A 15,733-nucleotide genomic window follows, 5' to 3' on the forward strand; every position below is an offset into this window, starting at 1 on the left:
AGGGGTGCTGCCCTAGCAGCTTGTGACATGTAGGGCCAGGCCGGCCTGTCACCTGCTCATGTAGCCTTTTGGCCCCAGGTGGAATGTTAAACGCAGCATGTGCTCAGTGACAAGGCACCATCAGGAGCATCTTGCAAAAAAGTCCTCACCTGCCTCCAGCTATCAAGGGAGGGGTGTGTGTTGGCTGGAGGCACCAGATCACGGGTCCCCACAGACGGAGGCCTCCTCCCTACCCCCCACCCCAACAAGGAGGGGCAGATCTCTGCCTGCAGATGAGCAGTAGGAATCTAGGTGCCCGGTGACCCCAACTGGCTTAGCTTACAGGGCTGTTGTGAGCCACAGCATAATGTGACGGTGAATCGTACCACTCAGGAGACTTGTTCTGGTCCTGGTTCTGCCCGGATTCACTGGAACACTGGGTGACTTGCTTCCCTCTTTGGGTCTCAGTTATGTTGTCTATAAAATGGGAACAACAACCTCTGCTTTGTCCACTTCACTTACCTCTTGTAAAGATAAAAATAGCTCGTGTACCCAAGTGGACTCTAAGCTGCCAGAGAGTGAATGGCAAACGTGAGGTTTTAGTTAGCACTGAGATTATTTGGAGGGAAGGTGCACTTTCAATCACTGGGATGAAAATTAAACATCAGGACAGGCCTGTCCTCCTGCTGAAGACTCCAACAGACGCATGTGCAGCTTCTCCAGTGTTCAGGTTACTGCTGATGGGGACCCAGAGCGTGTGACCACATCCCTGCCCTCCAGCTCCCAGGCAGGGCTGCGTACGTGGTGTAACTCTAAGTGCTACATCCATTTTCCTTTCATAAAGTGAAGCATGAAAGCAAATTCTCCCGAGATGTAAAAATGCAACTCTGAAAGGGTCCTGCTAGAGGCAGGCTCTGTGGTAGGAAAGAATCTTATTGTTATGCAAACACAACGCCCAGTGTCCACGTCCCAGCTCTGGGGAGTTTCAGTCCTGCCTTCCCTCCCTCCCCGCAGGCCTTCTTGGTCTCACCCTGCAGGCCCCGAGCTGGGACTGGGCATCCCTGTTTGAAGACGGAGGGGACAAAAGCCTGAAAGGCAAGCTGAATCTGCTCATTGTGAGACCCCCTTCCTCGGCACTGCCTGAGCGCCGTGGTCCGTTCCAGCTGCCCGGGTTCTTCTGCCTTCTCCTGGCACCGGGCTCCAGGTTCCAGCCAGGCAGCTGCTGGAAGAGCAGAGACGCTGTTTCTGAAGGGTTTTGCTTCTTTGTTCCCAGGCAGTTTCCGAGGTGGGAATCCCGAATCCTTTGGGACCTCAGGCCTGGTTGGGAAGCTCCCCGGTCTGGGGCCCCGAACGCCAGCTCCGGCTGCGGAAGGGGCGGGGCGCCCTCTAGCGGCAGGCCTGGCCCTCCAGGGAGAGGCGGAAACCCTAGTTTGATTTGCAAGCTGGCACTTGGGACCCTGCCCTAGGCCTGTAGTCACCTCGAGATTCGTGGTGCCTGGCTCTGATCCAAACATCTGGGCTCTGGGCAGTTGCAGGGATGGCAGACTTCAAATCCAAACCCAAGAAGTGATAATGCAGACTCTGCCTATCCGTACCCTCACGGCAGGACGGCAAGCCATCAGCGAAGGCCACTCTGAGCCCTCCAGACCAGGAGTGTGTCTGTGTGTGTGAGTGTGTGTCTGTGTGTGTGTGAAAGTGCGTCTGTGTGTGTGAGAGTGTAAGACAAACAAGGAACACAGACCCAGCCCTGGGGGAGAAGGTGCCACCATGCCCAGCCTTGGCACCACTGTTCCTGCAAGGCTGCCCCATCGACGCGGGCCCCACCCCAGGCAAAACCAAGCAGACCCAAACCATAAATAACCTGTCCTCTTAGTCAAGGAGCACCTCCGTACACGACTTTTCTAAGTCCTAAAAGAGGTTGGAGAAATCTCAAATGGAAATCTCCAGAATGATTCCCACAGCCCCCATACAGCCAGCCAGCCAGTCACCCAGCACCATGGACGCACAGGGGTACACAGGGGCCACTGGTATGTGTGGCTCAGGCAAGGACACAGTTAGGCAGAGGATTCTTGGATAAACGGATCCCAAACAGCCCTGGAATGCAACCTGTGAAGTGTTTCGACAGCAGTGGCAGGAACACATGACTTGGACCATTTATAAGCAATAAAAGGGTTATTTTATGTATCCTCTTTGAGCTGCAGATTCTTCATGTAGAAAAGAAAAAGAAATCTGTCCTTTTTACTCATGAGGCTGGGCTTAAGGATCAAATGAGATAAAATTTTTGAAGTGATATTTTGGCTTAAGGATGTAAAGGAATCTGGATTCTATTCTATAATAAATCTGTTTTTAATATAAAGATGTTTTCCCAGAGTCTTTGTATGAAATCAGTTCCAGACAGACGGAGGCACCATGTTTGCCCTGAGGTTTAGGGGCCCCAGCCTGCCGGTATACACCCTGTTTGTGAAGGCAAACAAGTCAGGCAGGGTTATTCCCTCTGGTTAAAGCTAGAACTAGTAATGGGTTTCCTTGGAGCAGTGATAATGCACGAGTGAATAATCAGGTGGAGCTCACCATCAGAGCTCCTCTCTTCCGCCCTCCCTCCCACCGGGGCTCCCCCACAGCGGCCCCAGTGAAACTGTCAGTGTATGTAGATCATGTCGGAGATTGCTCCAGGCAAGTGGGTCATGATCTGCATTCGCAGCCACCAGTAGTAGTCCATGGGGTGGTAGCGGGTGTAGGGGGTGGTGGCGGTCAGGGCATGTGTGACGGCATGAATGACGGGGGATGTGTCCCTGGAGCCACTGTTGCAGTAGGTCGCCATCTTGGCAATCTTCTCATCAAAGTACTTCTTGCCGTAGTCCTTGCGCACGACCTCAGGCAGCTCATCCCACATCTTCTTGGCAGTGGCCTGGATGCTCTCAGGGCTGTACAGGCTGGTGGCAACGATGAAGTTGCCGGGCTCCACCACACTGACCTTCACACCCAACGGGTGCATCTCGTAGCGCAGGCAGTCAGAGAAAGCCTCTATCCCAAACTTGGTGATGCAGTACGGGGAGCGGGCGGGGTTGGCCATGCGGCCCAGCATGCTGCTGATGTTGACGATGCGGCCTGCAGGGGGAGACAGCAAACGCCTGCTCAGGTGGCACTGCCCTGTGTGGCAGAGGGCGGGGGTCTGGCATGTTTCCAGAGGGCTGGCTGGGACCAATTCCGAGCCACCCAGGGTCGGGGGCCTTCTCATGCGGCAGCAAGGCCAGCTCAGGCCCCATATCAGCATCTTGGTCTTCCCCAGAGGCCCAGCTGTGCCAGGCAGGACAGAGGAGGAGAAATGAGTGAGAAGCAGGCCTGAATGCCAGCAGGGTGCAAAATAATGGGCCACATTCAACTAACTCAAAAACCAGACAGAGCCCTGCCCAGTGACAGTAATTTGGGGTGAAAATGCGGTGGGAGAACGTAGAGGTGAGACAGCAGTGTCTGTGCTGATCTGAGTGTTCATGACAGGCAAGTTCTGATGCTGGTCAGGGAGAAATAGTCTAAAACCTCCTCCTTACCCTCCTGGACCTTAAAATTCAGCTCAGCTAGTAAGATGTGCAGATAAGTAGCGCACTAAGTCCAGTGTCCATCACTGGTGGCAAGGCTAGGGATGGAGCCCGCAGTGCAGAGGAGGGAGTACCCGCAGGCTGCGGCTGCCAGGGAGGCCCTTAAGGCAACCCTGAAAGAGGACCTGTGCTGTTAGGCTCAATTCCCCAACTCCGTTCCACCCTGGGTGCTGCCCAAGACAGAGGCAAACAGAAGCACCCTGGGGTGGCAGGAGCAGGGTTCTGAACCTGACTTCAGGGCTAGGACGTGGGGGCAGAGTCCCAGGTACTGGAAGGGAATAGTGACCCCAAAAGGCTCTCTGCCACAGCCCAGCCTAGGAGTGGCAGGGCTCACCACAGCTTCTCCCAGCCCTGGGGGCAGTTGGAGCAGATTACATTCAGCCGGGCTGGGTGAGCCCGGGCAGACCTGGGATCAGCTTGCCCACGGTGTGCCCCGGAAGGGAACACACAGCCCATCCTGCACACTGCAGGAGGTGCCTTCCAGAAACCTCTAAGTCTGAAGTCACTGAAGGATTGGGGTTTTCTTCTAAAACCCTACAGGTGCACCCTGTGTTCATTCTTATTGTTGTTAGGACTTCGGGATAGATCTACGGATCTTGCCCTTTTTGCCATGATTCTTTGCTAGTCTGGGGAAAAAATCAGAGTCAGTGACTTCCAAGGTGGTTTGCTTATATTTAGCTACCTAACATGATTTGGGTGTTTTGTCTGTTTTCCAAATTTCTCTTCTTTTTTTTTTTTTTTTTTTTTTGAGACAGAGTCTCACTCTGTTGCCCGGGCTAGAGTGAGTGCCGTGGCGTCAGTCTAGCTCACAGCAACCTCAAACTCCTGGGCTTAAGCGATCCTACTGCCTCAGCCTCCCGAGTAGCTGGGACTACAGGCATGCGCCACCATGCCCGGCTAATTTTTTGTATATATATATTTTAGTTGTCCATATAATTTCTTTCTATTTTTAGTAGAGACGGGGTCTCACTCTTGCTCAGGCTGGTCTTGAACTCCTGACCTCGAGCGATCCACCCGCCTCGGCCTCCCAGAGTGCTAGGATTACAGGCGTGAGCCACCGCGCCCGGCCCTTCTCTTCTTGATTATTACTATTAATTCTTACTACCACAATTGCCTGATTTTTTAACTATAGTATAATAATCCATAGAATGGCTATGCCAAATTATACTTAACCACACCCTACTGATACCATGATGTGTACATACAGCTTTGTGCAAAGGGTGATTATTTCCCTAGATTAGGTGCTCAGAGTGGATCACTGCTATAATCTTGAAGCTGTTTGTGCATAGACAGCTGACCCATCCCTGAAAACCTCATGCCCCTTCCTACCTGGCCACGGCCCCTCTTCCCACTGTCAGCCCAGCCCAGCATGGCCCCTGGGACTCATGAGCTCAGCCTTGCTGGGTTGTGGGTGTTGGATCTACTGGGAGAGGTATTTCCATTGGGAGCCAAGAAGAACAGGTGGAGCAGGTCCAGGGCAAGTAGGATCTCCCTTCCCCACTTACCTTTGGCCCTTCGGATGAGGGGCAGAAAGGATTTTGTCATCCGCACTGTGCCCCAGAGGTTCACTTCTGCCACCTCCTTGTATGTCTCCATGCTGGTGAACTCCACCTCCCCGAATGTCGAGATGCCCGCGTTGTTAACTAGGCCCCACATCCCTGGACAGGAGAGGACAGACTTGTGGTCACCACGTGGGCTCAGCCTCAGACACCACCCATCAGCTGGCAGCCCACTCCCCTCCCCACTGTTGTCCCTTGTCCCTGTGACTTCCAGCCTCTTGCCTGAGGTTCTCAGGAAACTTTCTGGAGTCACTCAAGAAAGACAGGAGACAGAGAGGCTTAAGGTGCTGGCTGTGACACTCCCTTAAGTCCAGAATGTCCAGTCCTCATGTCCCATCCACTTGACTCGATTCTCTGGGCCCATGATGACCAGCCCTGCTGGGACCTCCTGCCTCGAGTCCTATGTCACCTCAAGCTCTCACTTCCACTCCATGCACCCAGCTCATCCCCACACCTGAACCTGTCTACTCGCTCCTGCCTCTGAGCTTTCGCTTACATCCCCCCTCCTTGCAGAAGCCAGGGAAACCTCAGGGGTCTTCCAGGCCAAGGTCCCCCTGCAGGACCAGGGAGGGGACCAAGCTGCTCAGACACACATCATTAGAGGTTCAGCCAAGCCTTCATCACAGGCAGGCCCAGTCCTGCTCCACCCGGAGACCCTCCTAACAATCACTCTGTTCTCTCCTCTCTCTCCTCTGAACCACCGCACTGCTTGCTGGTCGTCACACGTGTGGCCCCACAGGGCTGCGCACAGGCAGAGGAAATGTATGCGCTCATAGTACACCTGGGTTGACTGTTTCCTGAGAGGCTAAGTAAGGCACGGCTGGCTTTTGTAGACTCAGAGAACGCTGGTGCTGGAAGGTTCCCTGGAGTTTAAGCAGTCTATTAACTAATCTCAGAGCTGGGGAAACTGAGGCCCTGAGGGAAAAGGACAGGCTTAAGTTTACCCAGTAAGTCGGAGGCAGAGCTGAAAGTGGCAGAGAGGATGCAGCGTTGTTTTGCGGGGCCCTCCGGGAGTTCAGTTTTTAGGGTGCTAGGGCTGGGTGGACCCGAGCCTCAGGACAGAGCCGGGCCCTGCCGCTTTGTTGCGGAAACCCTCAGGGTTTATTCTCCCGTGGCCGGTGCTCCTTCCCCAGGCGCAGCCTCAGAGCACAGCCTCCCCCCTCCTGGGGCTGAGCACGGACTGCGGGAACTCGGCCCTGCTTCGGTTCCTGAGTTAATCATGGAAACGAGTCTGTGTAAATGACAGAGTAATTGGTCTCTAGCTGCTTTCCTTCCGTGTTACCCAAATTAAAGCTTCACCAACTGACCTCCGCTGCCTTCTCCTTCAATTATGGAGAACTAAGGACATTTATTAACTAAAGGAAATTGCTGGTTAACAAAGTGTCCGTGACCAGCTCACTCCCACTCCCCACTGAGGCCATGTGGGCGCCACCCCGCTGCTCTCTCAGGTCTCACCCGTGACCTCACCAAGGACACTAATGACACAATCAGAGTGACCAGGACAACCCCCAGCTCCCGCCCTCTCCCTGCAGACTCCCCTGGGTCTCAGCCTCTTCTGTTCCCAGAGGTGCAGGAGGCCTCTCCCGCCTGCCATGGCTGACGCCTCACCCACCATCTTCGAAGCCGTAAGCCACTGATCCTTCTCTCTCTTTTATACAACTTCAACCTTTCCCTTGCCTTGGCTCCTTCCCTTCAATAGTGTACACATTAGGTGCTCAATTAATGTGAATTAGGTGAATGAATGTCTACAAGTACCATATCTCCATAGCCTAAAGAAGCTTCTGTAACCATAACACCCGCTCTCCTTCCCTCCGCGCCAGGCTTCTGAGAACAGCCTGCGCTCCCCGTCTCCCCCTCGCCACGCCGGCTGCTCCGGACCCTGCACGCTCCGGGTCTCCAGGACACATGTGCCAGGCCCCCGCCTCAGGCTTCACACTCCTCAGCCTGGGTGTGATACGGTGCCACTAATGCTCATGATGCTCACTGCTCCCAGGGTGTCAATGACACCCAACACCTCCTGCACCCTCCACCTGCCCCTCCCCCAAGATACAGGTGTCCCCCAGTGTCCTAGACCTGCTTCTCCTGAATTACACTCAACACTTAGGTGTCCTCATCTTCTTCATGTTCCTGGAATTTTCCGGCTGTTTTGTGTTTGATTCATAAGGGACCACATCACATGCCCTAAAATGCATACAGTCCTTTTTTCACCCCAAAATAAAACAATGACATCTGACACTACTACCCAAAATGAGTCTAATTAAATGTGGCCTGTGAAAGCACGCTGCTTCTGGATTAGAGCTTTGCTGACTTGACAAGTAGTAATAGCTGGTGGACCCCGCCACTCTCTGGAGTTCCCGGTAACGTTCCTGCTGGCCTGGGTGACAGCCGTTTTCCTGCACAGCCGTCGGTGGCTCCCGTGTCTCCCTCAGCAGTCACGGCTCTCTCTGAACTCCAGTCTCCTCCTGTCTCAGTTCCACCTGAATGTCCCACACTCCCCAACTCACCCTAACCACAACCAGCACCCCAAGTTCCCAGGCTGCCCAGCCTGCTCCTCCTCTGTGTTAATTTTACTTTCGTCTTTGACTCCTCCAACCCCTTCACTTCTCTCCATCAAATGAGTCACCAAGTACTGGTACTGTTACCGTCAAAGATTGAGGTGACAGCTGCCAGGCCCTAAACTAAGCACTGTGCATCCATTAACTCACCTGATCCTCACAACCAACTAGAGACTAAACTGTCCCGTATCTGGTTGAGCCAACTGAGGCTGGGAGAGGTTAAGCACCTTGCTCAATGCCACCCAGCGAACAGGTGGGGAGGAGGGGATTTGGGCCCAGGTCCGTCTGAGGACAGAGCCCTCACACAGCCCTGGTGTTGTTGGTTTTCTTTGCTGGGTCGTTAAATGGATTCTTCCTTCCTGCTTTCATCTGCATCAGCTTGGGCCCTGTTACCTCTCTCCTGTACCCTCGGAGAAGCCTCCTCCCAGGTCTCCCGTCTAGGTCTCTCTCTCCACCTCCATCCCCACCCCACCCCCTCAGCCACTCACCTTCTTCTCCCCAGTCACTTCCTGCTCCCAGGGTCCCCACCCTGTAGCATGGTACAGGGCCCTTTCCAGGCTTCGCTCCCACTCCCCCTCATGTACTCGGCCCTTCCTGAGAGTGAACAGCCTGCCACCCCCATCATCATGGCCCCTCCTGCCCTGCCTGCTCCTCCAACCCCGGCCTGAGAGCAGCTTGTGCTGAAATTCTAGCCACACTCCCGCAGTGGTCGGATCTAGGTGTGAGCACTGGACGTTGGGCAGAACACTTTCCCCACTTCACAGACGGGCAAGCTGAGGCCCACACAGGTGAAGGTCAAGCCCAAGGCCAGGCTTTAATTAAGAGGTGAAGCCCAGTCTTCTCCCTCGCAGACTGAGGGTGTCCCAGATGTAGGGTCTTCCCTGTCCATGTGTAACACCCCAGTGCTATCACTGCTCCTCAGAGGTCCTGTCCCGAAGCCACTGACTTCCTCTTGACTGGTGTCCAACCACAAACTCCTCCTGACAGGTCATACCCTGCTAGCGCTCAGCACACTATCAAGTATGCAGCAGGTACTCAATGTTTACTGACCGACTGAAGGTGATGGTGCCAAGACCAGGCCATGCCACAGCCTGCTGGCCCACACGCTCAGCTTTCCCCTGGGGTGGGGCTGGGGAGGGCCTGTCACAGGCTCCAGATGTCTAGTCCCTCGGAGTCCTGCTGGGGCAGGGGCTGGTGGCAGATGGCTCTGGTGCTCTAGTTAGACAACCCCTTCATCTCGCCCCCCAGGGCTGGCTCCCTGGGCCTGGGCAGCAACTGTTCCACAAAGCCAGGGTGAAGGGCATCCAACTCACCATCAAAATGTGCTCCCATGGTGGGGGGATGGGGAAGGGTCTCTCTCCCGAAAGGGTCCTGTCTGGATGAATCAGAGGCAGCCCCTGCTGGTCTGAAAGCCCTGGGAGGGCGCCACCTGGAGTTCAAAGCCAGCATTGCCTGAGAAGGGGGGATTCCAGCAGCATTACCAGGAAAGACAGCCCCAGGCAGAGGGGAGGGAGAGAGAGGAGGAGGGGAAGGGAGGAAGGAGGGAGAGAGAGAGAAGGGGAAGAAAGAGACCACACAGCCGCATATCTTACAGATTTATTTTTTTCCAGACCTAAAAATCTTCAAATTCTTTTTCCAAATAATGCAGTATTGGTTAAGTGAGGTTGTGGTGAGTGGTTTATCAAACCCTCCCCCAGTGTGTCATGTGGAAAAAGCAGCAGGGAGAGGTTTGTGCGCCAGGGTTGGTGCTGGGGTTTGAGCTCGGATCCCAGGGTGGGGGTGGGGGTGAGTGGCCTGGAGCCCAGCTGCCTGCAGTTAGGCCAACTGGCCAGTGCAGTGCAGAGAACAGAGGTGGTCCTGCCCCGGGGGCAGGGGGCAGGGGACAAGGGCTCCGAGCAGCACCATTCTGTGCTCAGGTCCCTGGTGACGCCTTTCCGTGGGCATTTTAAATTACCACAAACCCACAAGCTGTAATGAAGCGGCTTTATGGCGCTGAGGCAGCTGTTTTCCTGCCTAATAGTTTATGAAGGCAATATCCCAGCTGCCCAGGGAAGGCGGCGGGAGGAGGATTTACCACCCGGGAGGGGTGAAGCAGGCTGTACATTCCGCGCTGGTAATCATCCCAGTGGGACCCAGCCTGCCTTCTCTTAGTGGGACAGGAGCGCTGGCTCTGCCTGCTAATTATTAAACAGATGCGCAGCGAGGTCGGACTCACAGGCCTCTCCTCGGAGAACAGAGGGGCCTGGGAATGGCCTGTGGAGGGGGTGAGGGCGGCACTGGGCTGACGAGGTGGCACATCAGTGACAGGCTGACCGCTGAGCAACAGCGCCACCAGCAGCCACTTGGCACAGCTTCTGAGGCGCTGCTCGGGGATGACAGTATGTCAACCTGACTGATACTCGCTCAGCACAGGGTGCCTGGCACAGGCTCTGGTCACACCCTGCCTAGCAAAGTCACCACTTGGGAGCGCTGCTCCCACCCCACTCTGTGGGGAAGCAGAGCTCAGTGAGGCATACCCTTTCTGCCTAGGCCATCAGGGAGCTCAAAGGTAAATTTCATAGACTCGCTTCTTCACGGATGCTGCTGCACTGCCCAGCTCCAGGGACCTCTGTCCATTACTGTTGCATTCTACAGGAATGGTGTCCTCAGGGTTGTACAACAGAGCCCCTCCCCCAGGGTCCTCCCTGCGGCTGAACTGGAAGGACACTTGAGTCCTTATACTACAGGACCTTTCTGCAGCATTTGGCCCTGTTGGCTAAGGGTGCCCCAAACTTTCTGTTCCTTTAGCTTCTGGGGCCCTGTGTCCAACCTCTCTGATAGCTGTCCCTTCCCTTCCTCTGGCCCCCAGATGTTCACATTCCCCAGGACTCCCTCCCTGCATCCCCCACTCCAGCCTCACCTCCCACCATGAGCACCTGACCTCAGCCGGGACGCTCTCCCAGGGTGGGCACTTCAGCCTCTCCCCAGCCCTCAATCTGCTCCTGCAGTGAAGGGTACCAGGGCCAGGATAGGGGCCTCTCGCCCCTCCTTGCCCCCGCATCCAAGCCACCAAGTCCAGCCAGCTTTGCCTTCTCAATACTCCTCGAATCCGATCCCTCCTTTCCCAACACCCACCACCCTAGTTCAGGACTCTCAAACCCACACTTAAATCCCCCTTTAAATCCCCCTTCCCCATTGCCACTGCAGTGCTCAAAGCGAGCTTCACAAGTCTGACCAGGCCATTCCGCTCAGGATGGCCCCTTCAGGGCTCCGCAGTGCCCTCAGAAAGGCAGCCATACTCCCATGCCTGACACCCAAGGGCCTGGACAGCCTCCCTCCCCAGCCTCATTCGCTGCCACCACCTCCACCAGACTTGACTCCTAATACCCACCGCCTGTCATCCCACAGCACACCCTGTGCCTCTCCCCACTGTCGTTCATGCTCTCCCCTCCTCCTGGAATGGCCCTCCCGCTCTCTGCCACAATCTGCCCCAACTGGCCTGTTCCCACGCTGCCCCTCAAGACCAGACTAATGCCTCTTTCCTGTGCTGCTCTGCCTCTCTCAGCGCACTGCTGTCAGTGTTGAAATCAGTCCCCCCACTGAACTATGAGGCTGACAGACTGTGCCCTGCCCATCTTTGTGTCCCCAGTACTCAGCGCGGGCATTTCAGTGAGCGCTGGCTGAACTGGCCTGACCAGTGCACACGCCTCCGCCACTCCCACAGATCCTCACATCACCTCCTGGCTGTGCTCCACATGCCCTACTGCACCGGTGTGTTTAATCCCCTCCTTCTCCCGTGCAGGAGGAAGAGTTTAAACAATAAAGAAAGGAGGTTTGTAGCAGGATGCCAGCAAATGGAGGGTGGTGTTCAGGAAGGGCCCCTTCGAACAGCCCCATACGTGACCCCTGCTGCCCCAAGGGGCCCCCTACCTTTCTCAGGGTCCTTCAGGCTCGAGCGAACAAGCTCCACCACTTTGTCCACCTCCTCGCTGCTGCAGACATTGAGCTGGACGGTTCTCAGGCGGTCACTGTTCAAGCTGTCCAGCTGCTTGACCCCATCATGCCCTTTGTCCTGGGGAGCAGAGAGGCGTTGGTTTCAACCTGCCTCCTTCCCACCCGAGGCAGACTCGGGCATGAGGCCCTCTGCCAAGACAGGAGCTGGCCCCAAGTCCCTGCCAAAGCCTCGAGCTTATTGACGACTGCAGACGGCGTTCTCTGCAGGCCCAGCCAGGCCTGCCCCAGCAGCACGTGGTTCTGTTCCACCCCTGGACAGCGATGCTATCAAGCACAAAGCCAAGCGCCACAGACACAGCCAAGAATAGGGTGGAACAGTGCCCCGGGACCTCACTGACAGGACTCTTTCTCTAAGGAGGGGCTGCAAACTAATAGGGGTTCAGACAACAGGGAGGGCAGGGACCCCAGGAAGAAGGGCACATGTCAGTTGTTGTCCATGTGGAGATATAAGCCCAGGATTGCCGGATGCTTAGATTTTTAAGCCAGTAATTGGGATTTATGTGGGAAATCTCCTAATTTTTTAAGTGTTGGCAACCTACGCACATTAAAAAAAAACAAAAAAAAAAAAAAAAAAAAACATGTGTGTGGGCCAAAGCACGTCCACAGGCCACATGTGACCAGCAGGCTGCCAGTTTGGCACCACCTGTGTTCCAAGCCAAGGGTCCATCAACCCCAAACTGGTCAGAGGCCAGAGCCAGGCTCTAATCCCAGCTCAGCTCCTAACCAGGCTGTGCGCACCGGGGTGGCCCTTAGCAGGTGTTCAGTTTTTCTGGCTGTAAAATGAGAACATCGCCACCTGTCCTGACCAGCTCAGATTAATAGAATAAGGAAATAGATTTTTAAGAAACCTGTTAAACTGGAAACCGCTACACAAATTCAGGCATTATCACACATGAGAAAGGCATCACTCATTCAACAAACATGTCTGGGGCCTCTGTCCTTTTCTGGAACTGTGCTAGGAACTGGAGACACAAAGATAAATAAGCCAGCCCCTGTTCTCAAAGAGTCACGAAGTAGAGGAGACTGATGAATGAGCAAAGGATACGGTGAGTGTTTGCTGTGCGGCGCCTTGTGGGAGGTGGAGGGGGCACAGGAGGAGGGGTGGGCAAGGGGGACTTTCCAAAGGCGGTGACAGCTGAGGACATTAATGAGAGGGGGCCGATGGGGATGGGGCACTTCAGAAGAGGTAGGAGGACACTAGTGTAAGCCTTCTGCTGCAGGTGCCCCGGGTCCAGACGCACAAGGAAGCGGTGGGCGTGAGGCTGGAGGGGGCAGGGGTCTGCTTGAGGGCATGGGCCAGCTGCTGGGGGCCTCGAGTGTTTACGGTGCTGAATGCCGTGCTAAGCGCTGACGTGCTCTGCTTAGCTCATTCACCTTCACATCGTGAGGTCACATTTCATCCTATTCGACGACACACATTTTTTTCACAATAGGGATGAGCTGCAATTGACGTGAAAATTAGATCTCTTCAGTCATAACTTAATTGATGCTGATTTTTCTGAGTGGTGCATAGAACGGTGATGCCTCTTACAGGAGGGCTGGAGCGGCTGACAGAGAATGAAGGGACAGAGAAAAACTGTCCAGCCCAGCGCTTGCCCGTGGCACACACAGCTGGGACTGCAGCAAACATCCCAGCAAGGGCAAGGGCAGGACGCCCAGGATGTCAGCATGTGTCACGGTATAAAGTTCTCTACAGGGTAGGCTGAGCCTGGTAAGAGGAGGGGCCTAACCCCGGGAATGGAGAAATTACATCATGTCATTTCAGAGGGACATAGGAGAAATGGGACCATGTCAAATGGTCTAAAGGTGTGGACATAATCACGATGGAGAGCAGACTCGAGCAGAACGTGACTGAGAGAAACAGCTTGCTCTATGCAGCCTCAGTGAACAGAGCCAGGGCCAAGAAGTCAAGTTTGCCTTAAAATATTATGAGTAACTTTCACAGTCTGAAGATGGCATGGGCTGCCTGGGAGGTGTTTAGGTAATGAATGGCAGGGGGATTGTTGGGGGGGAGTCAGAGGGATGGTTGGTGGTGGGGATGGGGAGTGCTGTACAGAGACAGTCCAGGCATCAGATGGGAGGTGTGGCTGCTCTCCCCTAGGAGCCCTTCCATCACTGAACTGTCACCATCGCAGCTTGGTTTTCCACCAAAAGAGAGCCTCCCCAGTGGCCCTTTGGAGAAGCAATGTGGCATGACCCACCCACGGAGTCTCTGCCTGGCCTGGTGCCAGGAATGCCAGTTACACCCAGAGTCACCTTTGCACAGAGCAGCCAGGCTGGAGGTTTGGTTAGTCTAGGGCTTGGCTCTGAAATCCCCGGGATATGCCAACCTTCCCAAACAAGATGGCAGGTATTGGATCTACAAAACAGATAAGCCTGGAGCTTATGCTGTCGTTCCCACAGAGACTCCACCAAAAAAGAACTAACACCATCTTCGAGTCCAGGAGGGGACGGTGCAGTGTCCACAGACACCTCTCCTTTCTACAGACAGGACACAGGCACTAGGAAAACACGTATTTTGCTTTAGTACAGTCTTCCCATGGGGGTTCCTCAAATGCTCTACGAGTGGAGCCCACATGGTCTGAAGCTCAGAAGTTTTTATTATGGATTCTAGCTTAAATGTGAGAGAGCTGAGTGTCCTCCTTTTCAGGACTTTGTTACCCTGTTGCCATTGTTCAGCTCCTCTCAGATCCCTGCACAAGATGTCTCCTCGTGTCTCTAGCCAGCGTCACAACAACGCCCCTGCAGTTGCACCTCCAGGTCAGGGTGCCCACGTGAACTCTCGATTTGGTAGCCTGGCAGCGAAGAGCCTCCTCTCGGAGGAAACTGGGGTTAATCTCATGGCCCACGGCTTTAGGCTCAGCATTCAGGCTCCCCAGGAGAGAACCCCCCACCTCCCACCTTCACCTGAAAAACTACCCCAGGAACACTCATCTGCCTCTGAGCAGCCTCCACACCCTGCTCTGACAGCCACACCAACAGGGACAGAGACTGTAGCTTGCCCCCAGCTATACAGGAACCTTCCCAACCCCCTCAGCCTGCTGGCTGCAGACTGTGGTGGCCCATCCCCTTTAGGATCCACTGTCCTCAGTCCAGCACCACACTGCAGGCCGTGCCACCTCCCTGGCTCCGGGGTTTCTGTGCTCCCCTCTGCAGGTGTCTGGAGTCTCTGTCCACTTCTGGCTTGCTGCTTGTGGACAAGCTTACGGTTCTGATGTGTTGGTGCTTATGCAACTGGTTTATTTATAAACCTACTTCGTTCTCTCACTATCCCTTTAAAGCTCACCTGTAAGCTATTTTTTCCACCCCTTGAGGAAATTTCAGGTAAGGCTTGTAGCTTTTCCACTTATTTTCAGGTAATAGAGCGGCCTCTTTGTTTTGGCACAGAGTCCTGTTAAGTCCATTAACCAAATAACTCCAGCCCAGTTTGGTTTGAAAACTCAAACTTGTATCCAATTTGAAACTTTAAAGACCTCATTCTCACTTCGTTTGGTAAACATTAACATAACATTCTGTGGCCCCAGACTCCGAGGCACAAATAGTAAGCTCTCCAAGGAGTTCATCTGAAGCTCACTCTTTTTACTGGAGACCAGAGGGAATATCACAGCACACTAATGACCCTTTTCAACCTCTCAACTGCTTCCACCTCGACTTCTTACAATAGCAAGGCAGGTGATGAGCCGATCCTTGTAAAAAGATTTTATAGTCTCTCAGCACACATTTTCAGGTGGTCTAGCACTCAGGGCAGGACGTCTGGATACTCAGCACGTGTTCTATGTGAGCATCTTATCACACGTGTTAGAAACACCGTGACAAGGGCAACCCCGGGGCACCGTAATATTTACAGGGGGAGCAGGAGGAGCGGGAGGGCAAAAGAGATGGGAAGAGCCAAGAGAGCACGAAGTCAAGAGAGTCACAAGCAAGAGCCGTTAATTTGATCAAGAGCTGCTGCTGGTTGAGTAGCTGTGGTCTGAAAAGTGGCCATGAACTTGGCTGAATGGGATGCTGGTGTCCCTGATAAAAGCTAGTCAGAGGCACTCGGGCCCTTCTG

The 15,733-nt window shown here is 54.4% G+C and overlaps 1 protein-coding gene across 2 annotated transcripts in view; it reads right to left on the reverse strand.

Moving 5' to 3' along the window:
• Positions 1–2,245: 2,245 nt before the first annotated feature.
• Positions 2,246–15,733, reverse strand: part of BDH1 (3-hydroxybutyrate dehydrogenase 1) — a 39,637-nt gene continuing 26,149 nt past the window's right edge. For both annotated transcript variants that reach the window (XM_069475194.1, XM_069475195.1), the window contains exons 5-7: positions 11,599–11,740; positions 5,081–5,233; positions 2,246–3,087 (exon numbers count right to left, since the gene is read on the reverse strand). In XM_069475194.1, the coding sequence (XP_069331295.1) occupies positions 2,618–3,087; positions 5,081–5,233; positions 11,599–11,740 (765 nt within the window). In that variant the 3' untranslated portion in view covers positions 2,246–2,617. The remainder of the gene's footprint in view (positions 3,088–5,080; positions 5,234–11,598; positions 11,741–15,733) is intronic.

This window comes from Eulemur rufifrons, chromosome 7 (genome assembly GCF_041146395.1).
Source record: "Eulemur rufifrons isolate Redbay chromosome 7, OSU_ERuf_1, whole genome shotgun sequence".
NCBI lineage: Eukaryota > Metazoa > Chordata > Mammalia > Primates > Lemuridae > Eulemur > Eulemur rufifrons.